Source organism: Papio anubis, chromosome 11, assembly GCF_008728515.1.
Source record: "Papio anubis isolate 15944 chromosome 11, Panubis1.0, whole genome shotgun sequence".
Taxonomy (NCBI): domain Eukaryota; kingdom Metazoa; phylum Chordata; class Mammalia; order Primates; family Cercopithecidae; genus Papio; species Papio anubis.
Window position 1 is genome coordinate 69,546,421 of NC_044986.1, and position 16,612 is coordinate 69,563,032.

General features: G+C 36.6%; 1 protein-coding gene across 2 annotated transcripts in view; it reads right to left on the minus strand.

Annotated features, from left to right (window-relative positions):
- Positions 1-9,867: 9,867 nt before the first annotated feature.
- P4HA1 (prolyl 4-hydroxylase subunit alpha 1) overlaps positions 9,868-16,612 on the minus strand; it is an 89,934-nt gene continuing 83,189 nt past the window's right edge. The window contains exons 13-15 of one of the 2 annotated variants that reach the window (XM_031652266.1): positions 14,211-14,279; positions 13,109-13,205; positions 9,868-11,593 (exon numbers count right to left, since the gene is read on the minus strand). In XM_031652266.1, coding sequence (XP_031508126.1) covers positions 11,523-11,593; positions 13,109-13,205; positions 14,211-14,279 — 237 coding nt within the window. In that variant the 3' untranslated portion in view covers positions 9,868-11,522. The remainder of the gene's footprint in view (positions 11,594-13,108; positions 13,206-14,210; positions 14,280-16,612) is intronic. The other variant, XM_031652267.1, reaches the window with a different exon arrangement.

Consider the following 16,612-nt stretch of genomic DNA (forward strand, 5'->3'; position numbering starts at 1 on the left):
GGCCTATCAGGGATAGCATTAGGAGAAATACCTAATAAATGATGAGTTGATGGGTGCAGCAAACCAACAGGGCACATGCTTGCCTATGTATCAAACCTGCACATTGTGTACATGTACCCTAGAACTTAAAGTATAATTTTAAAAAAAAAGAACAATATTGAATTTTGTCAAATACTTTATCTGCCTCTATTGAAGTAATCATGTGGGTTTTTTTCTCTTTTTTTCTGGTACTGTGGTAAATTACATAGATTTAATTTTGAATGTTAAACCAATTTTGTATGCCTGAGATAAATACAACTTAGTCATTTGTTTATTGTTGGGCTAGACTTGCTAATATTTTATTTTATTTTACTATTTATTTATTTATTTACTTATTGTTGTTGAGACAGGGTCTCTTCCTGTCGCCCAGGCTGGAGTGCAGTGGTGCAATCTCGGCTTACCGCAAACTCCACCTCTTGGGTTCAAGCAGTTCTTCCTCAGCCTCCCGAGTAGTTGGGATTACAGGCACCCACCATCATGCCTGGCTAATTTTTGTATTGTTTTAGTAGAGATGGGGTTTCACCTTGTTGGCCAGGTTGGTCTCAAACTCCTAACCTCAGGTGATCTGCCCGCCTCAGCCTCCCAAAGTGCTGGGATTACAAGCATGAGCCACCATGCCCTGCTGCTAATATTTTTTTAAGGTATTTTGCGTCTGTGATCATGAGAAATATTGATGGGTAGTTTTTTTTTTTCCTTTGAATGTCTTTGGTTTTGGTATTGGTGTAATGCTCATCTCTTAAAACGAGTGGGAAGCTTTCCATTCTCTATTTTCTGAAGCAGTTTCTATAGAATGGGTATTCAACATGTTTGATAGAATTCACCAGTAAAGTTATCTGGACCTCAGCTTTGCTCTGTGGTAATATTTTAAATTATTAATTCAATTTCTTTACTTGATGCGAGGCTTATTCAGACTTTGTTTCTTTGTGAGTAAATTTGTATATGGACTTTGTAATTAGTTTCTTTCAGTAACTGTACATTTAAATACATTGTCAAATTTATTGGCATAAATATGGTAATAATATTCCATTATTGCCCAGGTACAGTGGCTCACACCTGTAATCCCAGCACTTTGGGAGGTGGAGGTGGGCAGATCTCTTTAAGTCCAGGAATTTGAGACCAGCCTAGGCAACACAGCAAAACTCCATCTCTACAAAAAAATAAAATAAAGAAGTGCTCTTATTTTTTTAAAATTCCATTATCATCCTTTTAATGTCTGTAGACTCTGTAGTAATGTCTCTTTTCCCATGCCAGATACTGGCAATTTGTTTCTTCTCTCTGTTCCTTACCAGTTTAGAAGTTTGTCTATTATATTAATCTATTTATGAAATCAACTTTTATTGTAGTCCTAGCTACTCAGGAGGCTGAGACATGGGGACCACTTGAGCCCAGAAGTTCGAGGCTAGACTGGGCAACATAGCAAGACCCTGTCTTGAAAAAAAAATAAATCAACTTTTGGTTTCATTTCTCTATGGTTTGTCTATTTTCAATTTCTTTCATTTCTGTTCTTTGTCACCATGCTTCTGCTTACTTTGAGTTTAATTTGATCTTTTTCTAGCTTTTAAAAAATAGCTTTATTTAGATACAATTCACATACCATACAACTTACCAACTTAATGTATACAATTCAATGGCTTTTAGTATATTCACAGAACTGTGCATCTACCATCATAATTTTAAAACATCTTCATTACCCTAAAAATAAACCTTATACCCCTTAGCTATTATCTCCCAATTTCTCTCCTCCATTCCAAGGCTACCATTAACTACTTTCTGTTTCTATAGATTTGCCTTTTCTAGACATCTCACATATAAGGAATCATTCACTGCATGGTCCATGATGACTACCTTATTTCTTCACTTCTTTTTATAGTCAAACAACATTCCATTATATGGTTTTTCTAGCTTCATAAGGTGGAAACTTAAATAATTTTGAATGTTTCTTCTAACATGGATATTTAGTATTGTAAACTTTCAGCAAAGCACTACTTATTTTCAACTTACTTTGGGTTTTTCTAATAGAATACACAAATTTTAAATCTTTTTTTTTACTATGCCATAAACATTAAATTTATGTTAAGTAGTGTTTATGGTATAATACCAAAAACATTAAGATTTGATAACTAGTGAATGCTCTCATTGTCTTTCACATCTATTTCATAATTTCCATTTGAGTGCCTGAAGCTCATTCTTTAGTAGATTCCTTTTCAAGGGATTATAGAAAGAATATTTTCTGAATTCCTGCATGTTAATAGATTTGTCTGTATGCTTTATACTTAAAGGTTAGTTATGCTGGATATAAAATTCTTTGTTCACATTTTCTTTCCTTGACTATCTTAAACATACCCGTTTTTCTTCTGGAATAAAGTGTTGCCGTCAATATCTGATAATCTAATTTTCTCTTCCTTGTAAGTCATGTGCTTTTTTTTTTTTTTTTTTTTTTTTTTTTTTTTTTTAAAGACAGAGTCTCACTCTGTCCAGGCTGGAGTGCAGTGGTGTGATCTCAGCTCACTGCAACCTCTGTCTCCTGGGTTCAACGCATTCTCCTGCCTCAGCCTCCTGAGTAGCTAGGATTGCAGGTGTCTGCCACCATGCTTGACTAATTTTTTGTATTTTCAGTAGAGACAGGGTTTCACCATGTTGGCCAGGCTGGTCTTGAACTCCTGACCTCAAGTGATCCACCCACCTCGGCCTCCCAAAGTGCTGGGATTACAGGTGCGAGCCACTGTGCCTGGCCCAGTCACATGCTTTTACTGCCTAAATCCCCACAGGATTTTCCTCCTCTTTAAAATCTGGTAATTTTGTAAGAATCAATTCGTGTTGGTCATTCTGACTCAATATTCTTACATATATAATATGCTCTTCAATATGTGGTTTTTAAATACTGTTGTTTATGAAAGTTTTCTTAAAATATAATTTTTAAGCTTTGTTCTTTTCCTTGGTTTTGTTTTGGACTTCCTATTATCTATATGATAAATCTTTTTTGAGACCCATTGGAGGCTCTCACTCCTTCAACCAGCCTGGGGCTGGAGTGCAGTGGTGTGATCATGGCTCACTGCAGCCTCAATCTCCTCAGCTCAGGTGATTCCCCCACCTCAGCCTTCCAAGTAGCTGGGACTACAGGCATGTGCCACCCACACCCAGCTAGTTTTTTGTAGAGATGGGGTTTCACCATGTTGCCCAGCCTGCCTTTGCTTATTTTCAATGTCTGTCTCTTTGAGGTCTTTTACTTCTATTTTTTCTCTTAATTATCCTGTTTTTCACCTTTAAGATTTTTGCTAATCTCTTCATCTGTAGATGGACACTTGGGTGACTTCCACTTTTTGGCTATTGTGAATAATGCTGCTACAAACATGGATGTACAAATATATTTTCAAGTTCCTGCTTTCAGTTATGTAGGGTATAAATCAAAAAGCAGAATTGCAGGACCACATTGTAATTCTGATTAATTTTTTATCGTGATTATGTATTTTTATTGTGATTATGTTTGGATACATATTTTATTGGGATTATATGTATCCATACATAATCACAATAAAATTATACATAATCACCATAAAAAAATCCGAATTTATGTATGTACATGTTATACATACATAATCACAATAAAATATGTATAATGTAAAACTTATCAATTTAACCATTTTAAAGTGTACCATTTTGTGGCTTTTAGTACATTTACATTGTTATGCAACCATCACCACCATCCATCTTCAGAACTTTTTCATTTTCCCCAACCGAAACTCTGTACCCACTAAATACTCACAATTCCCCTCCCCCAAGGTAAACATCATTCTTCTGTTTCTATGAATTCAATTACTTTAGGTACATCATATAAGTGGAATCATACAGTATTTGTCCTTTTGTGTTTGGCTTATTTCACTTACTATGTCTTTAAGGTTCATGCATGTTAAAGAAACTTTAGAATTTCCTTCCTCTTTTAGCTGAATAACATTGTATTATGTATGTGTATATATCACATTTATCCATTCACCTGTCTATGTACAACTTAATTGCATCCACTTACAGTTATTGCGAATAATGCTACTATGAACATGATGTACAAGTACTTCTTTGAGTCCCTGTTTTCATTTCTTTGGGGTATATGATTCCGGAGGTGGAACTGCTGGATATGTTAACTGTATAATTTTTTGAGAAGCTGTCAGGCCACTTTCCACAGTGCCTGCACCATTTTACATTCCCCCTAGTAATGCAAAGGTTCCAATTTTTCCACATTCTAGCCAACACCTGTTATTATCTATTTTTTAATAGTAATAATCCCAACGTGGTATTATAGTTTTGATTTGCATTTCCCTAATGACTAGTGATACTGAGCATCTTTTCATGTGTTTATTGGATGTTTGTATATTTTCTTTGGGGAAATGTCCATTCAAGTCCTTTGCCCATTTTTGAGTTGTTTTCCTATTGAATTACAAGGATTTCTGGGCTGTCTGTATGTGTCTTTATGCCAGTACCAGTTTTGATTACTGTAGCTTTGTGGTAAGTTTTGAAATCAGGACTTGTGAGACTTCCAATATTATTCTTTACCAAGATTGTTGGCTATTCAGAATGCCTTGAGATTCCTTATTTTAGGATGGATTTTCCTATTTCTGCAAAAATCTCCTTAGTCTTTTCTGTAGCTGTAACAGAATACCTACCACTTGGTAATTTATAAGGAAATTTACTGGGCTTACAATTCTGGAAGCTGGGAATTACAAGGGCATGGTGGTGGCATCTGGTGAGGGCCTCATGGTGCTTCATAACAGGGTGGAAAAGTGGAAGGGGAAAGAAGTGTATATAAAAGAGACAGGACACAGGAAGATGAACCACTTTATGACAACATGCTCTTGCAAGAGTTTCGACTAACTGTCTTCTCATGGGAAAGATGTTAATCCATCTTAATTATCTCTTAAGACCCAGGCTCCCAAAACGATTACATTGGCAATTAAATGTAAATATGAGTTTTGGTGGGGACAAACCACATGCAAACCATAGCACCCTCATTGGGATTTCCACAGGGAATGTTTTTCCATCCCCTTACATTGTACCTGTGTCTCTAGATCTAAAGTGAGTCTTACAGACAGCAGCTAGTTAGCTCCTGTTTTTTTTTTTTTTTTTTTTTTTTTCTTGATCCATTATGCCAATCTATATCTTTTGATCAGAGGGTTTAATCCATTTAGTCACTGATGGGGAAGAACTTCTCTGCCATTTTGTTTTCATGTCTTAAGATTTTTTTTTTCAGACAGGATCTTGCTGTTGCCCAGGCTGGCGTGCAGTGGCACAAGCACAGCTCACTGCAGCCTTGACCTCCCAGGTTCAAGCAATTCTCCCACACCAGCCTCCAGAGTAGCTGTGACTGTAGGCATGTACCACCAAACCTGGCTAATTTTTTGAAAAGATGGCGTCTATGTTGCCCAGGCTAGTCTTGAACTCCTGGTCTCAAGCAATCTTCCTGCCTCAGCCCAAAGTGTTGATATCAGGTGTAAGCCACTGCCCCTGGCAGTGTTTTTTTTTTTTTTTTTTTTTTTTGGTCTCTATTACTGGCTTCCCCCACCCTTTTTTGTAGTAAACACATTTTTGATACCCTTTTGTCTATATTCAATACATATTTTCTTTGCAGTTATGAGGATTACATCTTAATGTCATAACGATCTAATTTGAATTCTAGCCTGATGTTGAAGTGAATTTTTCAATTCAGGTACTGTATATTTCAGCTCCAGAATTCGTTTTGTTCCTTTTCTGTCTCTTTGTTGATATTCTACATATCATTTCCCTAACTTCTTCTGGCTCTCTGTCCATGCTTTTCCTTTAGCTTGTTGAGCATATTTAAGACAGGTGTTTTAAGTATTTGTCTAATATCTGTGTTTCTTCAGAGACAGTTTCTGTCACCTTTTCTCCCTTTGAATGGGCCACGTTTTCCTGTTTTTGCCTTGTGGTTTTCTGCTGGAAAAATGGGAATTACAAAAAAAAAAAAAATCATCTCTCCCAGTTTTTGCAGACTGGTTCCATGATGAGGACAACCCTCCTTCACTAATTAGCAGGCATGTTCTGAGCCTTGGGAGCAGCCTGGGGTGACAGCTTCAAGTCCTGCAGCTTTTCCCAGACATGTTGCCTTTCCCCATGTGAGCGCTCTGTTAAGTGAAACAGACACTCCTTCAGGAAGCCCCCAGATGAGTGAGAATGCTGGAAATAAGTTCTGCTCCATTCCCTCCAGTTCAAGGGAGGGAACTGAGCAACACTACAGAAAAGTTCTGGTTTTCACTGAGATTAGAAGTTTATACTATAATGTAAATAACACTGCTTTCTTTATCTAGAAAGACTTGCTACAAAGTCAACTGAATTAAATGAAGGAGGTACTTACTGATGTAGTTTATTTTGATGTAAACGCCTTTGTGGAGAAGAAACCCCATGGTAGCTCATCTAGAAGCCACACTGACTCTAGCACTGTTTCAGAGCACTTTCAATATTCCCTTACTTGAACTTTTCATGGACTATTTTCCCCATAGTTGCAGAAATAAGAAAAGAATGTGGGAAAGATAGCACTGATTATTTTTAGTATGGACTACTTTTTTTCTCTTACAAGTCAAAAGGTGTTTCACATAACAGAACCTCACTTTTTTGCCTTTTAAAAGCAAAGTAAAAATAGAACTAAATTCAACTGTTATGTAAGTTATTTCGTTTTCTCAGACTTAATGATTTAATCATGCATGTATCAAAAGATGACATTAATATTTCTTATACATTAACCATTATGTAATTATTATATATATGACTCATGATATATCGAAACCTGTGTAAAACCTACATTGGAATGGAGTTCAACTATACTTATTAAAGTAGGTATTACAATAATTCTGACTCTTTTTTGGACTTATGTGAATGCCTTTTCTAACTTGAAACACAATCCTTCTCCCTAAAAAGCACTGAAATGTAAAGTGTACATCAATCTATATTTAAAATGTTCTATTCTGAATTTGAAGTGCTTAGCCTAAAACAGACTTTTAGAAATAAGCCTATTATGAATTGAAAAGACCAACTGACAAAATTGGAGATATTTTCCTTTTTCAGATTTTAGAGCTTATTTCATATGTGATTATCTTGCTCTGTATAACACTACAGTCAGGTGCCACCTAACCTTTCAGTCAATGACAGACTGCTTATCTGGTGGTGGTCCTGTAAGATTAAAATACTCTATACTGTATCTTTTTCTACTTTTAGATACATACATTGTTAGCTCTGTTATAATTGGTTACAGTATTCAGTACAGTAACATGCTGTATAGGTTTGCAGCCTAGGAGCAATACGCTGTATCACATAGCCTAGGTATGTAGCAGACTATACCATCTAAGTTTGTGTAAGTACACTCTATGATGTTCCCACAACAACAATCTTCTAATGATGAGGCATTTTCCTCTCATTAAGCAACATATAACTAATTTCAACAGAATAGTGCTACAATGAAAGTTCAACAAGACCTCAAAAGCAGGCGATGGAGGACTTCCACTCCTTTTGGTTGCTCCTTTTACTTAACATCTGCTTGTATATAAGTTAGAGTAGGGCATTCTTACCAGTTTTCCTGAGTCGAAATTTGTATTTAACTTAAGGCTACATTTACACAGAAAGTAAACTTTAAAGTCCTCAAATTTAAGAAAGTAGGCAACCAAAAGAACTTTACTGGTCTACTACAGTTAATTTTGCAAAACATCATTAAAGTGATTGAATAATATCCAAGGACATTAGGAACACAGGATTATGAAATTTTATTCTGATAAATCTGGTAACTTATGGTTCTCTATTAACTCATTCCTTTTTGTCTAAGTTACCCAATATTGTTCCCTCTAAAACACTAACTTTTACTATAGTAAAAATAAGCACTGCCAAGAGAAGAGATTGGTCCTTGTGTTGCTGGCTATCTGGATTAAGATGTCATTTTTTCCATTCTGCTTTCTCCTAGCAATCTTTATTTCATAATTCTGTCTGTTCAAGTGATTTATAATTACTTAATCCTGATTTGGTGTGTGTATGTGTTTTAGTATCACACTGTTTTTTCAGGGTCTTGCTCTGTTGCCCAGGCTTGAGTACAGTGGCACAAGCATAGCTCACTCCCAGGCTCAAGGGATCCTGCCACCTCAGCCTGCCCAGTAGCTTGGGACCACAGGCATATGCCACCACAGCTGGGTAACTTGATTGTTAGTAAGAGACAGGGTCTTACTATGTTGCCCAGGCAGGTCTCAAATTCCTGGGTTCAAGAGATCCTCCCACCTTGGCCTCCCAGTGTGCTGACATTGTAGGCATGCACCACTGTGCCCAGCCTATATATTTAACAGCAATCCAGTCATTCAATAGTTTAGTCCATTGGGCTCTGCATACAACCTGTTCGTTTTTCAGCTATATAGACTTAAGTGGTATGGAAGTTACATATAGCAGTCAACACATGGCTATGTAAAGATATTTAGATTCTTTTAAGCAGCAAGATTTTTTATACACACACATATTAGTTTATAAATTATATACATATATATGTGTGTGTTGGTTTACTATTTGTAACTTCTCTACACTCTCACACCGTAATAACCATTTTATTTTTATTTTTTCAGATGGAGTCTCGCTCTGTTGCCCAGGCTGGAGTGCAGTGGCGTGATCTCTGCTCACGGCAACCTCTGGCTCCCACGTTCAAGCGATTCTCCCACCTCAGCCTCCCGAGTAGCTGGGATTATGGGCGCCTGCCACCATGCCCAGCTAATTTTTTGTATTTTCAGTAAAGATGGGGTTTCACCATGTTGGCCAGGCTGGTCTCAAACTCCTGACCTCAGGTGATCCACCTGCCTCGGCCTCCTAAAGTGCTGGGATTACAGGCATGAGCCACCATGCCCGGCCAATAACCATTTTATTATAATTTCACTGAAGTAGATGATTGATCACTTTCATTTATTGCATTTACCATTCAGCTTTCCAAAGAATCCTAAAGTCAGTTCATTGTTCTTTTTGTAATCTTACTAGGTTATTACCACCTAGTTACCACATTTGCTTACCCCACTGTTAAGATGTTCTGGTGGATACTTCAGTTAACTCCATATTTGTGATAACTCCCTATTTAAAGTTAATGAGAATAAAATTAATGACTGATGAAACTTCCAATATGGAAGAAAAGGCTTAGGGTTGGTGAGGAAACCAGTTTCCACATTTTCCACATTATCCAAGGTAGTTCCAGTCCTCCTTTGTGTGAAAGTTCAGCATTAAGAGAAATACAGAATTGTAGTAATGGAACTAAAAGCTTCATACTGGATTTTTCCCTCTCTTTTCATTTGGAAAGAAAAATAATTGGTAATTATAAAACTTTAAAGGGTACTGTATGATCTAATTCTGAAAGAATTTAATAATTCCCACGTGGGGTTCCAAGTTGAATATAATGAAATTTGTAAGATTATGGAATATGTAATTTCCTTCTGAAAGATACTTGTATTCTACTTTCTATAACACACATGGCAATAAACGGTATTTTACATCCTTTGAACCCCTATATTCTACATTTTTGAGTTTTTTGCTTCCATTTACTTTACTAAAAAAGTTTTTAAAAAACCATCAATGGTCACAAAATCTGAGTGGATGACAGTGCTGAACTTAATTCTCCATATTTCTAAAATACTTATGTTGGAACAAAGGCTAGTCAGAAGAAAGGAACTTCAGAGTTCACTTTTAAAATGGGTAAAAACACCCACTTTCCCAGAGAATCAAACCAAATTCTTCCTTCAGTATTTAAATACTACATAAAGGATAAGGATAAAGAACCCTTGTGTGAACTAGGATTCACAATAAGTAATGTAAATAGTCTAAAGCATCAATTAACATACTTTATTAAGCTCACAGCTTTGTATCACCACACATTTTTTTATTGGAGAAAGTCTTAAGTACCATTATTATAATAACTTTTCTTTTTTGAGACTGAGTCGTTCTGTCACTTAAGCTGGAGTGCAGTGGTACAGTCTCAGCTCACTGCAACCTCTGCCTCTTGGGTTCAAGCTATTTCCCTGCCTCAGCCTCCCAAGTAGCTGGGACTACAGGTATGCACCACCACACCCAGCTAATTTTGGTATTTTTAGTAGAGATGGGATTTCACAATGTTGGCCAGGCTGGTCTCGAACTCCTGGCCTCGAGTGATCTGCCTGTGTCAGCCTCCCAAAGTGCTGGGATTGAAGGCATGAGTCACTGTGCCTGGCCCATAATAACTTCATAACCACAGTAAAGTATTTTAGAGCTCTGTTTGAAGGAAACACATTTGGACTCATGAAATATCTGAAACTTCAGAGAGCCCAAATTTTTCTTCCTTAACCATGTGACATTAGTGTGAGTGGAAACCAACAGTATAAACCTAAGCCCTATGTGTGCTAAAGAAATAACATAAGTTAACCTGTTACTGCCACATCATACATTTGGATTTAAATACGAAAAACACCACACAGAAAACAAACATTTTTTAAAAAAAGATTTAAGATCATAAATAGGTCATTGTTGTCACAACACATTTCAGAATCTTAAAAAAACAAACATTTTGGCTTCCTAAGAAAACGACTTTTAAAAAAAATCAATTCCCTCATCACTGAAAGGACTTGTACATTTTTAAACTTCCAGTCTCCTAAGGCACAGTATTTAATCAGAATGCCAATATTACCACCCTGCTGTAGCAGGAATAAGAGGCAAGGTATTAGCACTAAGAAAAACAGCAAAATTTCTGGACAAAATCATCTGTCATTTTAAAAAAGGGATAAAAAAACAGACTAAGTGGTGAGTATTTTAGTTAAGAAGGCCCAGTGTTGTTATGCAGGACTTTTTTTTAAAAAAAAAAAAAAAAAAAAAAAAAAAAGCGAAATATTTTAACTCAAGTAGGTTTAATTCACCACAGAAGAGCTATGAGAAAAGAGAGGGGCTGGTAAAATACAGTATACTTTCTTTAAAAAGGACTTGGGAGGAAAAAAGTCAACTTAGAAGACCATATGAAACATCACATGGAACCCAGTTAGTGTCCTAGTTTATTACTCGTCTTCAGATCCAGAAAAGAGAGTAAGACACTAGGTAAACAGAACACCCAGACACATCTGTAAGGCATTTGTTTCCTATCACACGGCCCATTCTAGCTTAACACCCACCGACTGAGATGTAGTACAATAGTAAAATTGGATGCTCAAATTATATTTTTATCTAACCAAAAAGTTCTTTAAATATAAAATTCCTCACTTTAAACTCTGTCTTGTCTTCTGTGATACCAACAGAACTTTAAGGTTGTACATATGCAATATGGTGATTTAGTGTTACTTTTAAAAGAACCCACAAAGTAAGCGATTGTCCACAGATGAAACACGGGATGAGGTTCATGACTGAATCAATCATGGAGTGTTAGTCAACTGTAAACTCCTGAAAGTTAAGACTAGGAAATGTGTATATCAGACACATAAGAGTACAACAATAGGAGAGGAAGGGAAGCCTGTTGGTCATTCCAATTCTGACAAGGTGCAAGGTCTTCGAAATTCTTGTCCACGTTCATGGAGCCATTTATTGGATACTGTGAGAGAAAAGTAATATATTAATTTCCCCCTTAATCTAATCAGTATTTAATTAGTTTCTAAAAGCTAGGTCTATAACAAAGTTTCAACATGGGATAAAAGTTCAACACCAAAACTGGATAAAGGCAGATACTACTTAAAAACTTGGCTAAATGCTGAAAACACAGATTTTATATACCTATATACATATGTGTACACACTTGTGTTTATGTACATACATGTATGTATACACATGTGTATATTTGCAAGTCTATGTGCATCTCCTAAAGTTTCCAATGTTCAATGTGAGGCTTGAAATGAGACACAAATGGACTTAAGATACAGGTACAGATAGAGTAGAATATTGCTTTATGTACTGTTTTCAAAGTACAACCTCCAAAATACAAAGGCATTTTAATAACGAACACAAACTTTTCACTCTAAAGGAACAACTCTCTAATCAACCATTGCTATTGTATGCTCATTGTTTCCAAAATACCTTTAAAAAATGTATACCATGTAAAAATGTATCCCAAAAGGAGTTAATTTTCTATTTTTTTTTTGTCTCCAGTACCATAGAACCCAATCAAAATATCTGAAGCAGAAACTTTAATTCTTAACTCCTTTATCCTTTTTCAACCCTTGTATCTACTCTTTATTCATCAAACCCTGACAATTTTCCTTATGTCTCTCTCGAAGCTATTTGCTCTCCAACCCTTTCACTGATGCTTTAATCCAGGCTGTTGTCATCTCCCACTTAGACAACAGAAAACAACTTTCTAAACTCTCTCTCACCAACTAGCCTTTCCTCATTCTAGTCCAGTGGTTCTTAAACACTATAATCATGAGGGGAGATTTTAAAATCCTGATCAGGCCTCACTCCTTAACCTTGTTATGTCTTTATGTAACCACTAAACAGGTGGCTAGTAACACAGATTGAAATGGATACATGGGGCTAATTAATAGATATTAAAACTAATTTCACCTGTTTCTTATTTTTTTTAAAAAATGTAACCATTCCTGCACTTGCATGTCCCTGAAAGTGAGTGCGTCTTTAAATTTTGCACATTGGGTGCTACTCGAGCCTCATATTAGAACCTGGTGTCTAACATGTTTGGAAAACTGCTGTTCTATCTTTTGGACCAAATTTAAAGAATAAGCTTTGAAGAAGGCTCCCCAAACTTAGGCAGTCACCATCTTCTGTTTACGTTTTTGTAATAATATGTACATTATAATCCATTAGTATGTCTCAATCAGATTATTAACCCTTTGAGGGGAAGATATTGTCTTATTCAATTTTGAGTTAGACAATGTTTCTTAGGATAAGTGAAAATAGAGTTAAAAATAAAATCTGTCATCAAAATTCTGATGACAAATTTATATTAAGATTAGGCACTTGTTTGGTTGAATCCTGTACAATGTTAAAATCATATTAAGCAAACATTGTGGGGGCTTTTGTTTTTAAGACACAGATAATAGTTTCAAAATAGAAAACAAAAATTACATTCTCTTCACAAAATATATGAAATATTTACCCCATTTGTTGCCAACTAGCACTGGACAGGCTGCATGCCGTGTACTATAATCTCCTTCTCCACTGGCAAACAGATTATACCAGAAAACAGCAGTTCCCTACGGAGAACAATTCACAATTATCCCCAAGTATACAATGCCAGGTAATCACTTTCGGCAGTGATTACTTTTTTTTTTTTTTTGAGACGGAATCTTGCTCTATCACCCAGGCTGGAGTGCAACCTCTGCCTCCTGGGTTCAAGCGATTCTCCTGCCTCAGCCTCCCAAGTAGCTGGGATTACAGGCGTGCACCACCAGGCCTGACTAATTTTGTATTTTTAGTAGAGACGGGCTTTCACCATGTTGGTCAGGCTGGTCTCAAACTCCGGACCTCAGGCGATCTGCCCATCTCGGCCTCCCAGAGTGTTGGGATTACAGGCGTGAGCCACTGTGCCCAGGCGCTTTCTTAATTTTTCCTTTGTTCCTGTGGAAGAACTCCTCTAAAGCAGCATTTTATCTTCCTCTAATATAATTCTGAAAATATGGTTATATCACTTTAAAAACTGTTTTTGATCATATGAAAAATACCATAAAAATGCTTGACAACAAAAGTATTTGCCAAAACAAAGCTAACATATCTTACATAGCAAGATGGAGGGGAAAACAATACAGAACCCATTTTAGAAATGAAAAAATTTAAATACTAATTCCTGGTCATTCATTACCTCTACACACTTGTGGCAAAGACCATAAAAATACCTCTAAAAATGTAATTTGGCCAGGTGCAGGGGTTCAGGATCACTTGAGCCTAAGAGTTCAAGACCAGCCTGGGCAATATAGGGAGACACTGTCTCTACAGAAAATTTAAACATTAGCTGGGCATGGTGACATGCACCTGTAGTCCCAGCTATTTGGGAGGCTGAGACTTGAACCCAGGAGGTCAAAGCTGCAGTGAGCCATATTTGTGCTGCTGCACTCCAGCCTGGGCAACAGAGCGAGAACATGTCTCAAAAAAAGAAAAGAAAAAGAAAAAAAAATGTAATTCATTAATTAGACCATGAATACTAGTGCATCTCTTCCTTAGGGAAAAAATTAATAAACCAAAAACAAACCAAACAGGCTTACTTTTTTGGGCCAAACACTAGCTCCAACTTCAGGAAAAACAGTGGCTCCTCCTGCAGACACATCACTCATCTATAAGAAACAAGAGGGTGTTATCGAAAGCGCTGGTAGAATAAAGTAAAACACGCCATTATAAAGACTTGATATTGGATACTAGAATATTGGGAACATATGGACTTGTTCTTATATAGCGGGGTTGGTACATGCTACTCAGTTTTTAATGAATAAAATGCCATTTAGGTTTATACACATAAGTAAAAAAACTAAAAGCAAAGGAATGATTAACAAAAAACCATCAGATGGGAGAGTGGGGATATAATTTGAGATAGGAATTTATTTATAGCCAGAGGGAAAAAGAAATGACTTAAAACTAATAAATCAATACAGAGATATAAATATGTATTTTATTGTATTAGAATGTAATCTCCATGGAGGCAGGAATTTTCGTCTGTTTTGTTCATTGCTGATCATTAGTGTCTAGAACAGTAGTACCTCAAGAACAGTAGGTGCTCAAGAAATATTTAAATAAATGTAAAAAATAATGAGAAAAATAACAAACTAAAATCAGTTTTGCCATTTCTCATGGTAGGGAATCAAACATATTAAATAAAAGTGAGAAAGTTAAAGGATTATATAAAGATAACCTAGAAAAATATGGAAACCTTTTAAATTAACCGAAGAATCACATAAAACAAGGCAAAGGAAACATGGATCATAAAGGTTTTTTTTAAAGCAACATAAGTAGAATGCATAGACTGATTAGATCACAGAGCAAAACCCAACTATATGTTGTAGCAGAGCTGCATCTAAAACAAGTGACTTAGAAACACAGAACACAAAAACGTTAAGATTTGGGGCAAATGCTATCCAAGGAAAACAGGGTATGATCTTAGTATGAGACACAGTTTAAATCAAGGTAAAAAGCATTAAATGAGATAAAAGGTATTTTACAATGATAAATATATAACTAATAATAAAGAACTAAGAACACTTAACCAATGAAAAAATTAACTTTGGCTGGGCGTGGTGGCTCACGCCTGTAATCCCAGAACTTTGAAAGGCCAAGGCAGGCGGACCACGAGGTCAGGAGATCAAGACCATCCTGGCTAACACGGTGAAACCCCATCTCTACTAAAAATACAAAAAACAAAATTAGCCAGGCATGGTGACAGGCGCCTGTAGTCCCAGCTACCTGGGAGGCTGAGGTAGGAGAATGGCATGAACCTGGGAGGCGGAGCTTGCAGTGAGCTGAGATAGCACCATCACTGCACTCCAGCCTGGACAACAGAGAGAGACTCTGTCTCAAAAAAAAAAAAAAAAAAAAAAAGGAAAAAACTGACTTTGAGGAAATTAAAAAGTTGTGCATGAGAGAAAAGTGATTTGAGATATTCTATGTGCCTCTCTGGGGAGGTATTTAAATAACGGGAAAAATGATAATCAATTAAAATACTATGCAACTGTTTTAGAAAAACAGGAAGGCTGTTTACATTAAGAGGGAGAAATGGATAGTGGGCCAAATAATACAGCATCAATATTCATAAAACAAATACAAGGAGAACCAGGAACACATAAACACTAATGGCTTTTAAACATCTGAAAAGATGCTCAACTTCTATAATGAGAATGCAAATTAAAGCCACAATAACTGCTAATTTGATAAGTGAAAGATACACAGATCAAAAAGTCTGACAAACATACTTCACAAATATATCCCACTTAAAATTGGGATATAAATTGGTACAACCTCTAAGGAGACTCACCTCTAGAAAATATGCAAGGCTTCACAGCATGAATTTGTGCACTGTACTAACCCTCTCCTGGTTTTCCCTTTGTGATATTTCTCTTTTCTATAATGTACCTTGCCTCCTTTTGGAAACAAGATGGAATTGTGAGAGGAATACAAATTGGGAATTGGGGAGAAAAGGAGGCATATGGAGAGGAAGGAAACAGGGAAGGTGGCAGGGAGAGAAGAAGAAAATAGACTGAACAGAGAGAGATTTTGGCAGGGAGTGAGATACTACAGACAGCAAAAAAATGTAATTCAAATAGGGCTAAGGAATGGAAAGAGCAATAAAATAACCAAAATTAAGTATAGAGATATATATAGGTGTTTTTTTTTTTTTTTTTGAGATGGAGCCTCACTCTGTTATCCAGGCTGGAGAGTACAGTGGCGCCATCTTGGCTCACTGCAACCTCTGCCTCCCAGATTCAAGCGATTCTTGTGCCTCAGCCTCCTGAGTAGCTGGGACTACAGGAGTGTGCCACCATGCCCAGCTAATTTTTATATTTTCAGTGGAGACGGGGTTTCACCACGTTGGCCAGGCTGGTCTCGAACTCCTGACCTCAAATGATCTGCCCACGTCGGCCTCTCAAAGTGCTGGAATTACAGGCATGTGTCACTGTGC